The sequence below is a fragment of the Muntiacus reevesi genome, chromosome 1 (genome assembly GCF_963930625.1).
Source record: "Muntiacus reevesi chromosome 1, mMunRee1.1, whole genome shotgun sequence".
NCBI lineage: Eukaryota > Metazoa > Chordata > Mammalia > Artiodactyla > Cervidae > Muntiacus > Muntiacus reevesi.
In genome coordinates, this window is record NC_089249.1 from 227047841 (window position 1) to 227068090 (window position 20250).

Here is a 20250-nt window from a genome sequence, read left to right on the forward strand (position 1 = left end):
CTAACAATCATGCTAGACCAAACTTAATCACATTCAAGATCACCAGTGTACTTGGGAATCTGACAGGGCACCCAGGGTCCTGACTCCAAGTTTCAGTCATCACTCTGTGGAAGGCTGCAGATCTCCTGGTGAGGGGGGAGTTCTGGGTGACACAACATTGGTGAGCCAGACTCGACAGGGCACAGCTATTAGATGACTCCCAAGGAAAACACCCTCATTTTAGAAAGACAAGTGGCCGTTTGCTTCAGGGATGTTAGAAAGACCATGGAAAGACTATCTGATTTCTTAGGAAGGAAATTGCACTCCCAGCATAACAAGATGACTTATAAAAACAAAAACACGTCACACTATTTCTTTCACTTGGATGAGTCTGACTCTACCAGTGTGACCTGGGAGCCAAGCCTGTGGGCCCCTCCTTACAATCTAACAACTGCTCTACACAGAGAGCCATTAGGGAGCAGAGACTGGCCAGAAAAAGGGCAGTGAGTGAACAGCACAGAACTTCCCAGCAGGACCCAGACCCTAACTCAGAGACTCTGCACTCGGGTGAGTGGAATGGACTGGGCTCTGCACACTGTGTTCATCAGGCAAGAGTAGAGTGTGTGTCCAAACTCTCTTCCACGACCGGTGAGCTGGGCAGAAGGCAGGCCCAGCCAGTCGGTCCCTCGGGCCAGGGCAGGAAGCGAGTCTCTCTTACCCTGGTGCGTGGGGCCGCAGGGCTAACACCAAAAATTCATCCGAAGGAGCATGTCGAGGTTGAGGCAGAAGACTTGTCCCAGTAGGTTCCTGAGCAACAGGTGCTCCAGGCAAGGAGTGACAGCCAGGATGCAGAAATGAGGGGTGGAGAAGCAGCAATGCAAGAGCAATATCCGGGGGAGGAGAGCATGACTGGGAAATAGACTTTGGGGTCAGACACATCTGTGCTCAAACACATGCCCCATCACTAACTCACTGTGTGAACATGGGCAGCCACTTACCCTTGACAAGCTCACTTCCACTACCTAAAATACCAGAATGACAGGATACTTCCCCAGTGGGTGTCAGGAAGCTTAAATGATATAAGTCATTTAGTGCAGAGCTTGGTAAAGAGCACACACTAAATGTTAGCTTCTATTATTAGATCAATGCCAGCATCATTACTACCATTTAAAACAGTTACTAAAAAACAGATTCTCAACAACCGGTAGAAAAGGATACTTATGATCTGTGAATGGGAGAGTGAGCACCAGTAACTACAGGGATAACGATGGTCCTGAAAGGACCCCAGAGTGTTTTCCAGGGTGCAGCCTGGGTCTATTGAAAGGATCAAGATGAGGGAAGAGCAGTGTCCACTCACCGGCCTGGCCCAGGAGAGAAGTCATCTGACCCACCCTGCCAACAAGCCTTGGTTCCAACACTATCTTCTGAAAGCAGGACAGCCCAACCTAGGAGGAAGCCACCCACTATCAGCCCAAATGAGCTTTTGGTGTCATCTGAAAGTTTAATAGAGATGTCAACTGAACTGAGATGACAGTGAAAAGTGCCAGATTCAGTACATCTCTAAAGGGTTTATTTCCATCTTCCTGAAATCTCATTTCTCTGCTACCATCTGCAGCACACAGTAATGTAGGAGTGTTGTGAGTGTCTGGGAGACAGACCCTAGGTGTCCATGGCAACCCAGCCGTGGGGAAAGTGCTGGGCGGTGAATGTGTGGGAGCTCAGATGAGGCTATTAGCTGTTCCGGCTTGAATGTGTCAGTATGATCAGTGTGTATAAGGCACAAGAAAAAAAATCCATTATTAGCCTCTGCAGCTATCTCAAGGCAGAGTCTTGCTTCTTCCAGGGAGGGGATTTGGCTGGCAAACAGTTCACTGCTGGGAATTGCTGAGAACAGTACAAATCTCTCTCCACCACTCAGTTTCTCAAAGTCAGCTTTGTCAGAAAGCCAGCTTGGACTGAACTCATGAAAGCCCAAACCTGCTGGCCCCTGGAATTCCTGTGGCCACTCTTCCAGGGAGCCCCACTGTCTCCTAACTTCTCTTCTTCCTCATTTGGCCACTTCTATATTTCTACCTCACTTTCTCAGAAGGACTTCTTAAAAGTCCTCAGAGGGTAAGAACTGGGTTTCTTTCTACCCAGTATTCAGCTAAAATGCTCCTGTAAAGTGTGGAGGCATGGACTGGAATCACTCACTCTGTTAAATCTCAGCTTAGCTATTAACTAGCTATGCTTATAGACATATCACAAATTCTTTGGTACTCCTCCACTCAAGACAGGGAACCTCATCACCACCCGTCCCTTGAGTGTGGGCTTGACTTGCTGACTTGCTCCCAGAAAATACAATATAGCAGAGGTGATGGAATATCACTTTGAGAGAAGGTTATTAAAAGACTACAGCTCCCATCACAGGCGAGCTTTCCCATTCTTTTACTGTAGAAATTACTCACTCTGAGGGAAGTTAGCTGCCATGTGTTGAGGACACCCAAGTAGCTCATGGAGAAGGCCATGAGGCGGGGAACTGATGCCTATTAGCAACCACGAGAGTGAGCTTAGAATCGGATCCTCCTTAAATGAGCCTGGAGGGGACTGCAGTGGGAACCAGCAACTTGACTACAGCCTAACAAGAGGTCCTGCACCAGTACGATGCAGCTAAGCCCCTCCAGGATCCCTGCCCACAGAAACTGTGAGATAACAAACGCTTGCTGTGTTAAGCCACCAAGGTTAGGGTAATCTATAATGCAGAAAGTGATAATAATACATAGCGAGAAGGTGACATAACCCGAGATTCAGTTTCCTCAGGCATAAAAGGAGGATGATGACAGGTTTGACAATCCTATGAGGTAATAAATGTAAATCAATCAGCCCAGTGCCTGGCACATGCTCAGCAATTAGATCTGCTACCAACATCCATGTGGGGTTAGTACCATGTCATGGTCAAAAGCAAAGACTTTGAGTTGACCAGACCCATAAAGAACTCTTAGAAGTCAATAATTAGAAAATAATTTTTTAAATGTGAAAAGATTTGAACAAGATTTCACCAAAGAAGACATACAAATGACAAATAAGCATATGAAAAGATGTTTGACATCATTAACCAGAGAAATGTACATTAAAGCCACAGTAAGATGTGACCACATACCTACTAGAATGGCCAATTTTTATTTAAAAAAAAAAAGATAATACAAGTATGGTGAGACAACGGAGTAACAAAGACTCACATACATTGCTGCTGGGAAAGCACAATGGCACCGTCATCTAAACAAATAGTTTAACAATTTCTTAAAAAGTTAAACATATAGTTGCCACTCAGCCCAACAATCCTACTCCCAGGAGAATGTATTTACCCAAGAGAAATTAAAATATATGTACACACAAAGATCTATAAGTGACTGTTCAAAGCAGCTTTATCTGTAAAAGCCAAAAGACTGGACACTAAACGTTCATCAACTGATAAATGGATTAACAAAGTATAATACATTCATACAATGGACTATTCCTTAGAAATAAAAAGGAATGAACTCCTGATACATGAAACAACATGGATGAATCCCAAAAGCATGATGCTAAGAGATATAAAGCAAGATCAAAAAGCTGCATATGGCATAATTACATTTATATGACATTCTAGAAAAGAGAAGACTGTAAGGACAGAAATCATATCAGTAGCTATCAGGAGGTGGGGGTGGGAGAAGGGGCTTGACTATAAAGCAACACAAGAGAATTTTTTAGAGTGATTAAAATATTCCATATTTTTATGAAGATGATGGTTATATGACTGTGTATAGTTGTCAAAATTCATCAAACTGAATCCCCCCAAAAAAGCAAATTTTACTGTGAATAAATTATTATACCTCAATAAACCCAAAAGAAAATAATCTGGGATGTTGATAAAGAGAGAAGCTACACATTTTAGGGGCAGAAGGTATATGGGGAATCTCTACCTTCCCCTCAATTTGGCTATGAATCTAAAAGTGCACTAAAAGTATAACGTCTTGACTTAGAGAAATAAATGTATTAGAAATGCATTCTCTTCATAAGATGAATCCGATATTATAGTGCTCTAATGAAAGAATATTTTGCTGAGAAAGAAAAAAAAAAGAGAGGAAAAATGAAGTGAAGGAGAGAAGAAAGGGTAAATGGAAGAGGGGAGAGAAGGAAAAAGAAAAAAAATAAAAGGAGGAGAAAGAAAATCTTTTTTCATCTGCCACCAAAACCTGAAAACTTGTTCCTAGAGGCAGTTTGGCACAAGAATTTGGAATGGAACAGACCTTGTTAAAACCCCAGCTCTACACTTCCTAGCTGTGTAACCGGGCAGGTTACATAACCTCTCTGAGTAAACTCTGTAGAGTAGGGCTATGACTACACTGACCTCTTACTGTCACAACTTAATGAGCACAGTCTGTAATCCTCACAGTGACAGCTCCCCTTAGCACACCCCATTCCTCAACCCTGCAGTAGGGATCTTGTTCATTTAAGTGCCCACACAGTGGTGACAGGAGTAAGAGTCTGAGAAGCAGGATGGACAATACAATCTTACCTCATTCAAGGATTAAAGTTGGGGAAACAATGAGGCAAAGAGTAGCCATGCCTTTAAAAAAAAAAAAAAAATCCCTTCAACAGATTTAAAGGGAATCATGGTTCCAGTCGCCTGTAGAAGGCTATGTGCCCAGAAATCTAAACATTTCATCTGGAAAATAAATGGTTCTCAAGGAGTAGAGGCAACATGGGGACATCTTTGGCTTCCTGAAACAAGGGGTGGACTCTGCTCAACTACAGACAAAGTGTCTGGGAAGAGGCACAAGGTGTGTTGCTGAGGCTGGGAATCGGGCTGTTTAGTTCAGGCCCAGACACAAACTTGGCTTTGATTTTCAAAACTTTTTTTGTGGGTATATGTGGTAACACCCAGATGGGGAGCCTAAGAAAAGGAGAGGTCACTGGCTATGGTTATGACACAAAGAAAATGGGCCAGTGATATACCACTTCCTTAGCTCCAGAATACACTCACAGGGAAAACACGTCATTACCCTGATATCAGATAGGATGAGAAACTCAGATTCCAAAGAGAAAAGCCACAGACAAGCAACAAGGCCAGCTGAAAACCCAGGGTGTAAGAAACGGCCTGCACACAAAACAACACAACAGTGTACCTTAGAATCAGTATTCTCCAGAAACAAAGCTGGTGGCAATTCAGACCATAATTGAAGGCGACACTCAAGTCCATAGGAGAGAGGAAGACTATTGAATAAAATAACTTTGAGACAACTGGCTCATGACTTACCATACAAACAAAGCTGAATTCCTACTCTCACTCCTTGCACAAAAACCAATTCTAAGTGCATCAAGCATAAGACAGATCAGTTTGACTACCTATTATTTTTTCGGGATTTCAAAATGTTATAAACAAACTTAGAGACAAACTGAAAACTAAGAAAAAAATATTAAAACACATACAAAGACCTAAACTCTGTTAAAAGCACATCTAAAAACCACTAATAAAAAAACATACAGTCCAACAAAAAAAATGGGGAAAGGACATGAACAGAAAAGTTCCATGTCCCACCCAAAAGAAATGTCAATAACCCCATGAAACCAAGATTAACCTTACTCATGACTAAAGACGATGAAGAAACCTGAGCACATAAGAACTGATGCTTTTGAACTGTGGTGTTGGAGAAGACTCTTGAGAGTTCCTTGGACTGCAAGGAGATCCAACCAGTCCATCCTAAGGGAGATCAGTCCTGGGTGTTCATTGGAAGGACTGATGTTGAAGCTGAAACTCTAATACTTTGGCCACCTCATGTGAAGAGTGGACTCATCAGAAAAAACCCTAATGCTGGGAAAGATTGGGGGCAGGAGGAGAAGGGGCCGACAGAGGATGAGATGGCTGGATGGCATTACCGACTCGATGGGCATGGGTTTGGGAGTTGGTGACGGACAGGGAGGCCTGGCATGCTGTGATTCATGGGGTCGCAAAGAGTCGGACATGACTGAGTGACTGAACTAAACTGAACAACTAAAGAAAAGCAAACTAAAACAAGATGCCCTATTTAAAAGTATATCTGACATATAAATGTTTAGATATATAAAAATGGAAATTATTGCAAGGCCCAGCAATAGAGGATAGTTACATAAATAACAGTACATAAATATAATTAAATGCTGTACCCCATTACAATTTAAATGCTGGCTTTATCCATATGATAACACTGAAAGTAGTCTGTGACACTTGGTTGAGTAGACAAAAAAGATTTCAATCTGTGTAGCAACAGTCCGTTTATCTAAAAGTGTGCGTTTTGAGTTATTTGTGAGTAAGTGTGCAGAGATTGTCCAGAAGAAAATTCACCAAAGTGATTGTCACCTCCCTGGGTGGAGGGATTTCAGGTGGTTTTTACTTTATTTCCAAATTGCAGTATCCTTTTAATAACCTACAATGAGCACATATTTCTATAATAAAGCTATTTTCACTTTGAAAAACATGAAGACATTTCAATGCAATGTTCCAACAAAACAAAACACATCAACATGCAGTAAGGCAAATGGTCCATCAGACAGCAGTCCATGCCCTGTGGTTGCCCTTCTAGCCAGCACTGGCAACAGGAGGCAAAGAGGTAGGTAAAACTCTCAGGTTTACAAAGGTGGAGCAGGTGCAAGATGGTATGGGTTCAAGAATAGGTGTGGAGAGGGAGAAAAACTCAATTCAAAATCTGGTTCTACCACATTAGCTGTGTTGACTTTGGGCAAGTTCCTTAACATCTTTGACTTCAGCTTCCTCCTTGCTGAACTAGGATAGTTACTTCTACCTTCTATGTGATACCTTCAGTTCACTGCCTGGTGCACAGTAAGTGCTCAATAATGTCAGCTGCTTCTATCATTATCTGGGACATTCACATCGCAACCACTATGTTCTCCATGATCTGGGGTCACACAGCAGAATGGAGAGGAGTGGCAAACCTTGTTAAATTCAAACATTGGGTCTTGGACAACATGCTTCTCGAGTGTCGTGAAAGCCTTCCTGGGAGCAGCAGGTGAGGAGTAAGGCAAACCACAAAGGGGAAGAAGAGGACAAGACGAGGGTCGACATAACCCCCAGGTTCACCTGCTTGTAGTGGGTGAGACAACATGACTCACCCCTCTCCTCCACCCTTCCTCCTGGGTTGGCTGGGACCTCCCCCATAGACTTCATAAGTAGGATCCTGGAAAGATGATGCAAACGCCAAGCCACAAAGAACTTTACAGACTGTATATTGCAGCATTCATTCTGGAGGTGAGGGACCTGAGGACTGGGGAGAGAAGGGGACTCACAGGGAACCAGAGCAGCCAGCACCCAGCATAGACTCTCCATCATGGTGTCCCCTCCTATGCTCACCCTCCCCTCCCCCAAGCTCCCTCACATGCTTTCATTTCCCCCATTCCTTTCCCCTGCCTTATTACCTGTCGGGCTCCTTAAGGGCCCTTCTCTCCTCTGACAGCCCTAATTGTCCCTATTGGCTCTGTGGTGAGGGGAGAAACCAGACTAGGGCTGTTCTGACTCCAAGGATGGCCGAGAGAGGACTGCCGGGGCCACAGCGAAGTCAAAACTTGCACAGTCATTCCTCTGCTTCCAAATGAAACAGAGCCCAAACACTGGTGTGAAACAAGAGAGAGAGAAGAAGAAAAGAGCCCTGAGTCCTTCTCAAACCTCCCTGGTGACAATGAAAGTTACCTTGACACACTTAGGAAAGGAAGACCCTGGAAGAGAGAGGTACCAGCAGATTCGAGAGGAGCCAGCAGACTCCATCTCCTAGGTGGTAAATACAACTGAGATGCGGTGCAGTCATAGGTGAGGAGAGACTTGGAGGCAGGTGTGCAAGGCCATTTTCCCAGGTCACAGTCTCAACTCTTGGTAGTGGGCTGGGACTTACCTTAGGCAGGCTGACTGGAGTCCTGGGCTTGGTCCTTGGGTTTTTAATCAAGAGCCTCTGATCCAGAGGGAGCAGATGGTATTTCATGGCCTCGATGAGGAAGTCCTTACAGGTGTTGTTATTCTTTATCAAAGCTTCTTCTTCAACTGTCTAAAGGTAATAACCCACAGGTGATCCCGGGGCAGAGTTCAGCCCCATTTCCTAAGCCATTTCCCTGGGCTGAATCATTCCTGTGCTCCCACACTCATCCATTCCCTCATTGCATTGTCTCAAACCCCAAGACCAAGGTCCAGAGTTACAGCTTAGTGCCCACCTCCTGCATCTCAAGAGTGCAATGGAGTAAGAGATGAAGCTCTGCTATCAAATCCCAGCTCTACCACTTACCTCCTCTGATCCTCAGTTTCCTCATCTGTAAGATGCAAGGCAGGCATATTAAAGTACCCCACAACCTCACACATTGTATTTTCTTGTAAACTTAAATAATATAAAGACAATTTATTGTCCCTAAGGCTTCCTTCCACATGCCCCCTGATTGGAATGTATTAGGTTGGTGCAAAAGTAATTGCAGTTTTGCATTGCTGAACTTTGCTCTTTGATATTGGAATACATTCTTAGATAAATGTGGTTATGTTATACATCATTTTAATGTGCATCTCTCGCTTTATATTTTGTTTGCTAACGACTAATTACTTGCTATTTATATTTATTTTAGACTATAGCAATGATGTTAGACAAAAACCAAATTTGAGTGATCTGAGTTCAAAATGGGCCGTAAAGCAGTGGAGACAACTCATATCAACAATGCATTTGGCCTAGGAACTGCTAATGAACGTACAGGGCAGTGATGGTTCAAGAAGTTTTACAAAGGAGACAAGAGTCTTGAAGATGAGGAGCACAGTGGCCAGCCATCAGAAGTTGACAATGACCAACTGGGAACCATCATTGAAGCTGATCCTCTTACATCTACATAAGAAGTTGCCAGAGATCTCAGTGCCAGCCATTCTATGGTTGTTTGGCAAATTGGAAAGGTGACAAAGTTCAATAAGTGGGTGCCTCATGAGCTGACCAAAAAAAAAAAAATCATTGCTTTGAAGTGTCATCTTCTCTTATTCTACACAATAACAATGAACTTCCAATGAATTTCTCAATTGGATTGTGATGTGTGATGAAAAGTGGCTTTTATATAACAACTGGCAACAACCAACTCAGTGGTTAGACCACGAAGAAACTCCAAAGCACTTCCCAAAGCCAAACTTGCACCAAAAACAGGTCATGGTCACTGTTTGGTGGTCTGCTGCTGGTCTGATGCACTACAGCTTTCTGAATCTTGGTGAAACCAATACATCTGAGAAGTATGCTCCAGAAATCAATGAGATACACCCAAAAATGCAATGCCTGCAGCCAGCACTGGTCAATAGAAAGGGCCCAATTCTTCTCCATGACAACACTCAATCACAACCACACATCACACAACCAACACTTCCATATTGGGTTATGAAGTTTTGTCTCATCTGCCATATTCACCAACTACCACTTCTTCAAGCATCGCGACAACTTTTTTCAGGGGAAACACTCCCACAACCAGCAAGAGACAGAAAATGCTTTCCAAGAGTTCTTTGAATCCTGAAGTATGGATTTTTATGCTACAGGAATAAACAAACTTATTTCTCACTAGCAAAAATGTGTTGATGGTAATGGTTCCTATTTTGATTAATAAAGATGTTTTGTCCAGTCACCAGACTTTTTGCCTTCTGCTCCTGGGAACCTCAGGCAGACACCCCCACAGGCACATGCCTAGGTGCTGTTCCTGCCCGCAATCCCTCCCTCTGCCTTTTATTTCTCAGCTGCCGAGATCTTGGAAGGCTGAATATTCCCCAGATACTTCAGTCATTCCTTATGTGAAGTTTAGAAGCTCCACCATTCCAGTTACCATCCTGTAGGTAACTTTCTGATTTGGTCAGTCTTCCTCTTCATATGACTTCTAGACTGAACTCTTGGTAAGATATGTTAGTGATGATCCAGTACAATTTTTGCAAGAATGAATCAGGATTTTCATGACCAAATGTTAGAGAAGAGAGCCTTTTTCTTCTCAGTTTCTACCTGCTGTGGCCGGAAGTTGGCTTCTACTTTTTCAAGAATATAACCATGCATTAACAAACACAAAACTACTTCTCAGAGCAGCTTCATAAAAATTGATTTCTCAAAATTAAATAAGCATCTGGTGGACTGAAAATGTTTTATACCTGGTATTTTAAAGATATTTTGACTACTACCAAAAGAAATCAATTCCTTCATGCTGTCTCTCTTGTGGATATCATCATATGCCACTGGGTTGTGTACAGCACAGGCTCTGGGGGGAGGCAGACGTGGATTTGCACCTCGCCTCTACCACTTATTGTTTGTGATCTTGGACTTTGCCTATTAGGAAAACCAACTTTGAAGTTCAGCAAAGAAGGGAAATTCAATGAGAACAGTCTGTAATGAGATCAAGCCCTAAGCCTTTGGAGTGGGAGCACTGACTCCAAGACCCTAGACTACCAGAGAACTAACCCTGCTGCTGCTGCTGCTGCTGCTGCTAAGTTGCTTCAGTCGTGTCAGACTCTGTGAGACCCCATAGACGGCAGCCCACCAGGCTCCGCTGTCCCTGGGATTCTCCAGGCAAGAACACTGGAGTGGGCTGCCATTTCCTTCTCCAATGCATGAAAGTGAAAAGTGAAAGTGAAGTCGCTCAGTCGTGTCCGACTCTTTACGACGCCATGGACTGCAACCTACCAGGCTCCTCCGTCCATGGGATTTTCCAGGTAAGAGTAGTGGAGTGGGTTGCCATTGCCTTCTCCGAACTAACCCTAGGGAGTATCAAATAGTGAGAACTCACACAAAGGAAACCAACTGAATACAAGCCCCAGCATCACCCAACAACCAGTAGCACCCTGTGCAGGACGCCTCATCTAAACAACAAGCAAAACAAAAATACAAGCCCAATCATCAGCAGACAGGATTATTACCTCACTCAGCCTTGCCAAACAGAGGAAAAATAAACAAAAAAACAAAAACTCAGGACAGATCTCACCCTATATGAAGCTTACACAAACCACTGGACCAACCTTAGGAGGGAAGAAACCAAAAGTAACAAAGAATTCAACCTTTAAGCCTGGGAAAAGGAGACCTCAAACACAATAAGTTTAAAAAAAAAATGAAAAGGCAGAGAAATACTACACAAAAGAAGGAACAAACCAGAAACACAGAAGTCCAAATAAATGAAGAGGAAATAGGTGAACTACCTGAAAAGGAATTCAGAATAATGATAGTAAAGATGATCAAAAACCTTGAAAACAAAAATGGAAAAAATGCAAGAATCAGTTAACAAAGACCTAAACGAATTAAAGAATAAACATTCAGAGACAGACAACACAATTACTGAAATTAAAAATACTCTAGAAGGAATCAATAGCAGAATATCTGAAGTAGAAGAATGAATCAGTGAGCTGAAGATAAAATGGTGGAAATAACTTCTGAAGAGCAGAATAAAATAAAAAGAATGAAAAGAACTGAAGATAGTCTCAGAGACCTCTGGGATAATATCAAATGCACAAACATTTGAATTATAGTGGTCCCATAAGAAGAGAAAAGGAAAGGGTATGAGAAAATTTTTGAAGAGATTATAGTTGAAAATTTCCCCAACATGGAAAAGGAAATAGTCAATCAAGTCGAAGAGGCACAAAGAGTCCCGTACAGGATAAACCCAAGGGAAACACGCCAAGACACATACTAATCAAGCTAGCAAAGACTAAACACAAAGAAAGAATATTAAAAGCAGCAAGGGAAAAGCAACAAGTAACATACAAGGGAAACCCCATACACTTAACAGAAACCCTATACACTTTCAGCAGAAACTCTGCAGGCCTGAAGGGAATGGCAGGATACATTTAAAGTACTGAAAGGGAAAAATCTACAACCAAGATTACTATACCCGGCAAGGATCTCATTCAAAATTGATGGAGAAATAAAAAGATGTTCAGACAAACAAAAGTTAAGAGAAGTTAGTACCACCAAACCAGCTTTACAACAAATGTTTAAGGAAATTATATAGTCAAGAAATACAAGAAAAGAAAAAAGATCTACAAAATCAACCCCAAACAATTAAGAAAATGGCAGTAGGAATGTATATATCAATAATTGCTTTAAATGTAAATGGACCAAATGCTCTAACCAAAAGACAGAGACTGGCTGAATGGATACAAAAACAAGACCCATATATATGCTGTCTACAAGAAACCCACTTCAGATCTAAAGACACATATAGACTGAAAGTGAGAGGATGGAAAAATATATTCCATGCAAATGGGAAGCAAAAGAAAGCTGGAGTAGTAATCCTCATATCAGACAAAATAGACCTTAAAATAAAGAAGATTACAAGAGATAAGGAAGGACGCTACATAATGATCAAGGGATCAGTCCAAGAGGAAGACATAATAACTGTAAGTATCTATGCACCCAACATAGGAGCACCTCAATACATAAGACAATCATTAACAGACATAAAAGCAGAAACTGACAGTAACACAATAATAGTAGGAGACTTTGAACACCCAACTCACACCAAAGGACAGATCATCAAAACAGAAAGCTAATAAGGAAACACAAGTCTTAAATGAAACATTAGAAGAGATGGATCTCATTGATATTTTCAGGACATTCCATCCAAATGCAGAATACACCTTCATCTCAAGTGCACATGGAACATTCTCCAGGATAGACCACATCTTGGGTCACAAATCAAGCCTCAGTAAATTTAAGAAAATTGAAATTGTATCAGGCATCTTCTCTGACCACAATATTATGAGACTAGATATCAATTACAAGAAAAAAACTGTAAGAAACACAAACACATGGAGATTAAGCAACACATTTCTAAATAACCAATAGGTTACTGAAGAAATCAAAAGGGAAATCAAAAAACTTCTAGAAACAAATGACAATGAAAACACAACAACTTAAAACCTATGGGATGCAGCAAAAGCAGTTCTAAGAGGGAAGCTTATAGCAATACAATCCTACCTCAAGAAACAAGAAAAACATCGAATAGACAATCTAACTTAACACCTAAAACAACTGGAAAAAACAGAAACAACAACAACAAAAAAACCCCAAGATCAGTAGAAGGAAAGAAATCATAAAGATCTGAGCAGAAATAAATAAAAAAGAAATGAAAGATACAATAGTAAAGATTAATAAAACTAAAAGCTGGTTCTTTGAGAAGATAAACAAAATTGACAAACCTTTAGCCAGAATCATCAAGAAAAAAAGAGAGAAGAATCAAATCAACAAAATTAGAAACAAAAAAGGAGACGTTACAACAGACAATGCAGAAATGCAAAGGATTATAAGAGATTATTATGAATAACTATATGGCAATAAAATGGATAATCTGGAAGAAATGGGTAGATTCTTAGAAAAGTTCAATCTTCCAAGATTGAACCAGGAAGAAATAAAAATTATCAACAACCCAATTACAAGTACTGAAATTGAAACTGTGATCAAAAATCCCCCAAAAAACAAAGGCCCAAGACCAAATGGCTTCACAGGAGAATTCTATCAAGCATTTAGAGAAGAGCTAATGCCTATCCTTCTAAAACTCTTTCAAATAATTGCAGAGGAAGGAACACTTCCAAACTCATTCTATGAGGCCACCATCACCCTGATACCAAAACCAGACAAAGACAACACACACACAAAAACTACAGGCCAATATCACTGATGAACATAGATGCAAAAATCCTCAACAAAATTTTAGCCAACAGAATTCAGCAACACATCAAAAAGCTCGTACACATGATCAAGTTGGGTTTATTCCAGGAATGCAAGGATTCTTCAATATACGCAAATCAATCAATGTGATACACCATATTAACAAACTGAAAGATAAAAACCACTTGATAATCTCAGTAGATGCAGAAGAAGCCTTTGACAGAATTCAGCACCCATTTATGATTAAAACTCTTCAAAAAATAGGCATAGAAGGAACCTACCTCAACATAGTACAGGCCATATGTGATAAGCCTACAGCAAACATTATTCTCAACAGTAAAAAACTGAAAGCATACCCCCTAAGATCAGGAACAACACAAGGGTGTCCACTTTCACCACTATTATTCAACATAGTTCTGAAAGTCCTAGCTACAGCAATCAGAGAAGAAAAAGAAATAAAAGGAATCCAAATTGGAAAAGAAGAAGTAAAGCTCTCACTGTTTGCAGATGACATGATACTGTACACAGAAAACCCTAAAGATAGTATCAGAAAATTACTAGAGCTAATCAGTGAATTTAGCAAAGTTGTGGGATACAAAATCAATACACAGAAATCACTTGCATTTCTATATACTAACAATGAAAAATCAGAAAGAGAAATTAAGGAATCAATCCATTCACCATTGCAACAAAAAGAATTAAATATCTAGGAATAAATTTACCTAAGGAGACAAAAGAACTGTACTTAGAAAATTATGACACTAATGAAAGAAATCAAAGATGACATAAACATATGGAGAGAGATTCCATGTTCTTGGGTAGGAAGAATCAATATTGTGAAAATGACTATACTACCAAATGCAATCTACAGATTCAATGTGATCCCTATCAAATTACCAATGGCATTTTTCACAGAACTAAAAGAAAAAATTTCACAATTCATATGGAAACACAAAAGACCCCAAATAGTCAAAGCAGTCTTGGAAAAGAATGGAGTTGGAGGAACAAATCTTCCTGACTTCAGATTATACTACAAACCTACAGTCATCAAGACAGTATGGTACTGGCATAAAAACAGAAATATAGACCAATGGAACAAGACAGAAAGCCCAGAAATAAACCCATGCATCTATGGGTACCTTATTTTTGAGAAAGGAGGCAAGAATGTACAATGGGGCAAAGATAGCCCCTTCAATAAATGGTGCTGGGAAAACTGGACAGCTACACGTAAAAGAATGAAATTAGAACACTTCCTAACACCATATACAACGATAAACTCAAAATGGAGTAAAGACCTAAATGTTAGACCAGAAACTATAAAACTCTTAGAGGAAAACATAGGCAGAACACTTGATGACATAAATCAAAGCAAGGTCATCTATGACCCACTTCCTGAGTAACAGAAATAAAACAAAAGTATGCAAGTGGGACCTGATTAAACTTAAAAGCTTTTGCACAGCAAAGGAAACTATAAGCAAGGTGAAAAGACAACCCTCAGAATGGGAGAAAATAATAGCAAATGAAACAACTGACAAAGGATTAATTTCCAAAATATATAAGCAGCTCATACAACTCAATGCCAGAAGAACAACCAACACAATCAAAAAGTGGGAGAAAGACGTAAATAGACATTTCTCCAAAGAAGACATACAGATGGCTAACAAACACATGAAAAGAGGCTCAGCATTGCTATTAGAGAAATGCAAATCAAAACTACAATGAGATATCACCTCACACTGGTCAGAATGGCCATTATCAAAAGGTCTACAAACAATAAATGCTGGAGAGTGTGTGAAGAAAAGGGAACACTCTTGCACTGTTAGTGGGAATGTAAATTGATACAGCCACTATGGAAGACGATATGGAGATTCCTTAAAAAACTGGGAATAAAACTACCATATGACCCAGCAATCCTACTCCTAGGTATATATCCTGAGGAAACCAAAACTGAAAAAGAAACATGTGTCCCATTGTTCATTGCAGCACTACTTTTAATAGCTAGAACATGGAAGGAACCTACATGTCCATTGACAGATGAATGGATAAAGAAGCTTTGGTATATATACACAATGGAATATTACTAAGCCATTAAAAGAAATGCATTTGAGTCAGTTCTCATGAGGTGGATGAACCTAGAACCTATTATACAGAGTGAAGTGAGTCAGATAGAAAAAGATAAATATCATATTCTAATGTATATATATGGAACCTAGAAAAATGGTACTGAAGAATTTATTTACAGGGCAGCAATGGAGAAACGGACATAGAAACTAGACCTATGGACGTGAGGAGAGGGGAGGAGAGATTGAGATGTATGGAAAGAGTAACATGGAAACTTACATTGCTATATGTAAAATAGATAGCCAATGGAAATTTGCTGTATGGCTCAGGAAACTCAAACAGGGGCTCTGTATCAATCTAGAGGGGTGGGAATGGGCAAGAGATGGGAGGGAGGTTCAAAATGAAGGGGCTATATGTATACCTATGGCTCATTCATGTTGAGGTTCGACAGAAAACAACAAAATTCTGTAAAGCAACTATCCTTCAATAAAACAATAAATTAAAAAGAAAAAAAGAGATGTGTTTAAGCCTAGTTATGGTAATTTAAAATTCACAGTCCTAAACCACAATTACATTTGTATCAACCTAAACTTTATAATGTTTAAGGCAAATGGTCAGGCATTTGAGAGAAGGAGAGGGAGGGAAACAGGAAGACAGTGGGACCCAACAGCCAACTCTTGTAGGCACTGGATGTAATAAGGTGATGTTCATGAAGAATTCATATCCCTTTTCTTACTGTACAAGCCTCAGGGAGAAGCAGCCAGTGAGGCACTCTATAACATATCAGAGCAGAAAGGATGTCTTGCACTAAAGTCCCACCAACTGACCTCCACTTGGACCCCATCTAAGTTGAGGTTGTGACTTCTTCATGCCTTTTTCTAGAGCCAAGAACTTAAGCCTAAATATTTCATGAGCAAAGCTAAGCGTGAACCATGTTGGTACCCCAACTTTCAAATCTCTGCCCTTGGGTGCAGGTCAGCTTGCTACATGGCATGTCTGTAAGGTATAGTGTGATCCTTGAAGGCTACTTCATGTTTTCTTTGCTGGAGTGTTTGGGAGTTATCAGCAAAGGTCAGTTCCATTCAGCAGCTAACAGTGATTGAATGTCTCCTGGTTCAGCAGCTCAGTGCTGAACCTCAGGGGAGAAAATGATGAACAAAACAAGGGTTCTGACCATGAGCCCTCAGGTCTAGTCAGAGAATGAGAAGGGCCTTTCCATCTCAACTCTCTCATCCCTGGAGTGGTCATGCACAGGCCTGGCCGAGCCTCTCCGGGGTCCTCACCTGTAACTAGGAACAGGAATGTGGCCTGGGCCATCATCTGCAGAGCAGTGTCAGAAGTGCCAGGAAAAAGAGGGTCAGTGAGAACACCTCTGTTACCTCAGGATGCCTCTTTCCCCACAGACAATCCCCAGGAACACTCCCTTTTCTGGGAAGGTTTTTCTGTCCCATTGAGGGGCTAAGGCAAGTTGGGACAAATCATAAACATTTAGGGTCAGTTAAAAAAAAATTAAAAGTGTGGGAGAGGATCTCTTTAAAAGCTTGGGAAGAAGGAAAAATGCATGAGTAGCTACTTCTCCCAAAGCACTCATTCAGAGAGTACTCAAGTGTGCAGAGTTTCAATCTGGGATGATGAAAACGTTTTAGAAATGGGTATGGTGATGGTTGTAGAGCACAATGAATGTAATTAATGTCACTATACTGTACACTTCAAATGGTTAAAAGGATGAAGTTTATATTATACATATTTTATGATAAGAACACATTTTTAAATAAGATCTACCATGTTATACACTTGGCACAATATTTTTGAATATTTAATGAAAACCTAATAAATGTTAGCTCTTTAAAAAAAAAAAAAAAAAGCACCACCACCACCAACAAAAAAACACCTCCCCTAGGAATCAATGTTGGTACAGGTCTGCCTAGAGCTTTCCTTTCTCTCCTCCTCCATCAGTCATCCTCAGTGGTTACACTGTTTGAAGTTTCAAGGTCAAAAGAGTGTTAATGAAATATCTCCTTCTGAAGGTGTTCTGAAAAAAAAAAAAACCTTAAAAAAAAAAAATCCCACACCACAGAGATCACGCCCATTGTCTCTGTCTTCCTTCTTCTCCAGACCTAAACCTGACCTTGCCCTAATAACACAGGAACTATTTCCTAAAGTCTTCATTAAGTTTCCCTTGCGGGCACTCGATGGAGGTGGTGAGTACGGGTTCTCTAACGCCCCTTTAGCTTTCTCCAGAACCCAAGTCCACAGGCCGCCCTTGGTCCCTGTGCAGGTGAGACCGTGCTGGAAGCCAAGCCTCCACCCCTACGGGTGGTGGGGCCCACTCCGTGGGAGGCGTGCTTCCGACACTGGGAGCTGGGGCGGGTTTGGCTCCTCCACGGAGGGGGCCTCTCCTACAGGAAGGATGTGCGGCCACCAGGTGGCAGTGATACCATCCACGGGGTAAAACACAGGCCACGTCTGAAGGTTTGTGAGTATACACTGGGCTTCCCTGGTGGCCAAGAAGGTAAAGAATCTGCCTGCAAGACAAGAGACCCAGGTTTAATCCCCGTGTTGGGAAGACCCCTGGAGAAGGAAATGGCCACCCACTCCAGTATTCATGCCTGGAGTATTCCACAGACAGAGGAATCTGGAGGGCTACAGTCCACGGAATTACAAAGAGTCGGACATGACTGAGCAATTAACTCAACACCCTGAGAAGAGGGCTGAGGTTCAGACATCCAGAGAACATTCCACTGACCTCTGAGGCCTGTGGTCAACACTGTCACAAAGCGAGGACTTTACAAGTGCTCCTGAGGATACTGTCTCCCACTAGTGCCAACAGCAGCAGTGGTGTGAGGAGAAAGGTAGTATCACTGAACACTGGGTTGTAGGCTTTCCATGATTTATCTCATTTGATCCTCAAATGATCCTATAAGGGCAGGGGCTCTTTTCGCCAGATGAGAAGGCAGAGGCTTAGAAAGGTTGAGGATTGACCCAGTGTCTTATGGTCAAGAAGTGACAGAGCTCTGCTGCTGGATGCTGAACCTCCTCTTATCCTTGCTTCACACCTGCCATTCCTCCAGAGACCTCCTGAGAACGGCTGAGCTGGCCTTCTGGCTTGGAACTTGTTGCTTATCTATTAAGTTTTATCTTCTGCCTGCTTGGAAAACATCTAATGCCGTTTATGCTACAATGTCAGTTGTGTAATGCACAAACAGAACAGAAAGTATTAAAGGTGGCGCCTGCTTAGGGAAGGTGGGGTGCTCTGGAGTCAGACAGACATGGATTTGAATCCTGACCCTGCCACCTACCTGTTAGCTGGGGACTCTGCATAAATCCCAACCTCTATAAGCCTCAAAGCCCACATTTGTAAAAAGACGGTTATAACCTCTGCTCACAGTGTTGTTGTAGGATTAAATGAAAAAACACGTGGCGCCATGTTTTAGAGGAAGCAGTGTGTGTTCATTCAGTCATGTCTGACTCTTTGTGACCCCACGGAATGGGCCCACCAGGCTCCTCTGTTCATGGGGATTCTCCAGGCAAGAATACTGGAGTGGGTAGCCATGCCCTCCTCCAGGGGGTCTACCTGACTCAGGGATCGAACCCACATCTCCTGTGTCTCCTACATTGGCAGGCGGATTCTTTACCACTAAGCCACCTGGGAAGCCCATATATGCAGTATGTGTTCCAGGCAGCTGTGAACAGCTGGTTTTTATGTCCTGGATTAGGCCCCAAGTTGCCTAATATGAAGCAAAAAGAGAACATAGAAATGTGAACATAGAAATGACCCTCCTCGCTGAAGTCCTGTACAACAAAAGCAGCTAACTTCTGTTGAACATGTGTTATCCCTGGGCTCCATGCTAAACACCTGAACTACATACTTACAATTCCTTTGGTCCTCATAACAACCCTACTGGGCTGTCATACAATTTCCCTTCTAGAGAAAAAGAAACTGAGACTCGAAGCTAAGAAGTGGGAGAGGAGGAACTAAACCTAAGTGTCTCATTCTCAAACCTGTGCTCTTAAACCTTACACTACCACATCCTCACACTGAGGGTCAGTGGGTAAGTGCCCTCACTCCACACCAAAGACCCATGAAACTCCTCACCATTCCATACAACCAGGGCTGCCCACTGCTACTCCTAGAGGCCTGGGTGACCAGGGAAGCACTTGATTCTTCCCACAGCACTCACCTGAACGAGGTAATCCCTCGGCAAGAGAGGGAGACGGACATGTTCCATCAGTTTTGCCATGTGCTCCAAACGGGTCTCTTTCTCATAATTGATCCATGAAATCACAGCTTCAAATACCTGTAAGGAAAACCAAAATAGGGAACTTTAGCAAAGAGATAATAACTTTAAAATAGCTTTCAAACAATTTCTTCAACCTTAAAAAAGAAAGAAAAGTTACAAGTCATCTACAAAGGCATTTAACCTAAGGTCTAATATTGAAAATATTAATAAAAACAGAATATATTTACTACCTGATGTCATGTCAGAGAGTGCTCTCTCTGCCTCCCTCATACACACACACACACACACATAGACACACACACACACACACACACACATAC

At 41.6% G+C, this 20250-nt stretch overlaps 1 protein-coding gene across 4 annotated transcripts in view; it reads right to left on the reverse strand.

Moving 5' to 3' along the window:
• KLHL3 (kelch like family member 3) overlaps nt 1-20250 on the reverse strand; it is a 125429-nt gene that overhangs the window by 25218 nt on the left and 79961 nt on the right. For 3 of the 4 annotated variants that reach the window (XM_065918595.1, XM_065918593.1, XM_065918596.1), the window contains 2 exons: nt 19871-19987; nt 7881-8030 (listed from right to left, as the gene is read on the reverse strand). In XM_065918595.1, coding sequence (XP_065774667.1) covers nt 7881-8030; nt 19871-19987 — 267 coding nt within the window. The remainder of the gene's footprint in view (nt 1-7880; nt 8031-19870; nt 19988-20250) is intronic. The other variant, XM_065918594.1, reaches the window with a different exon arrangement.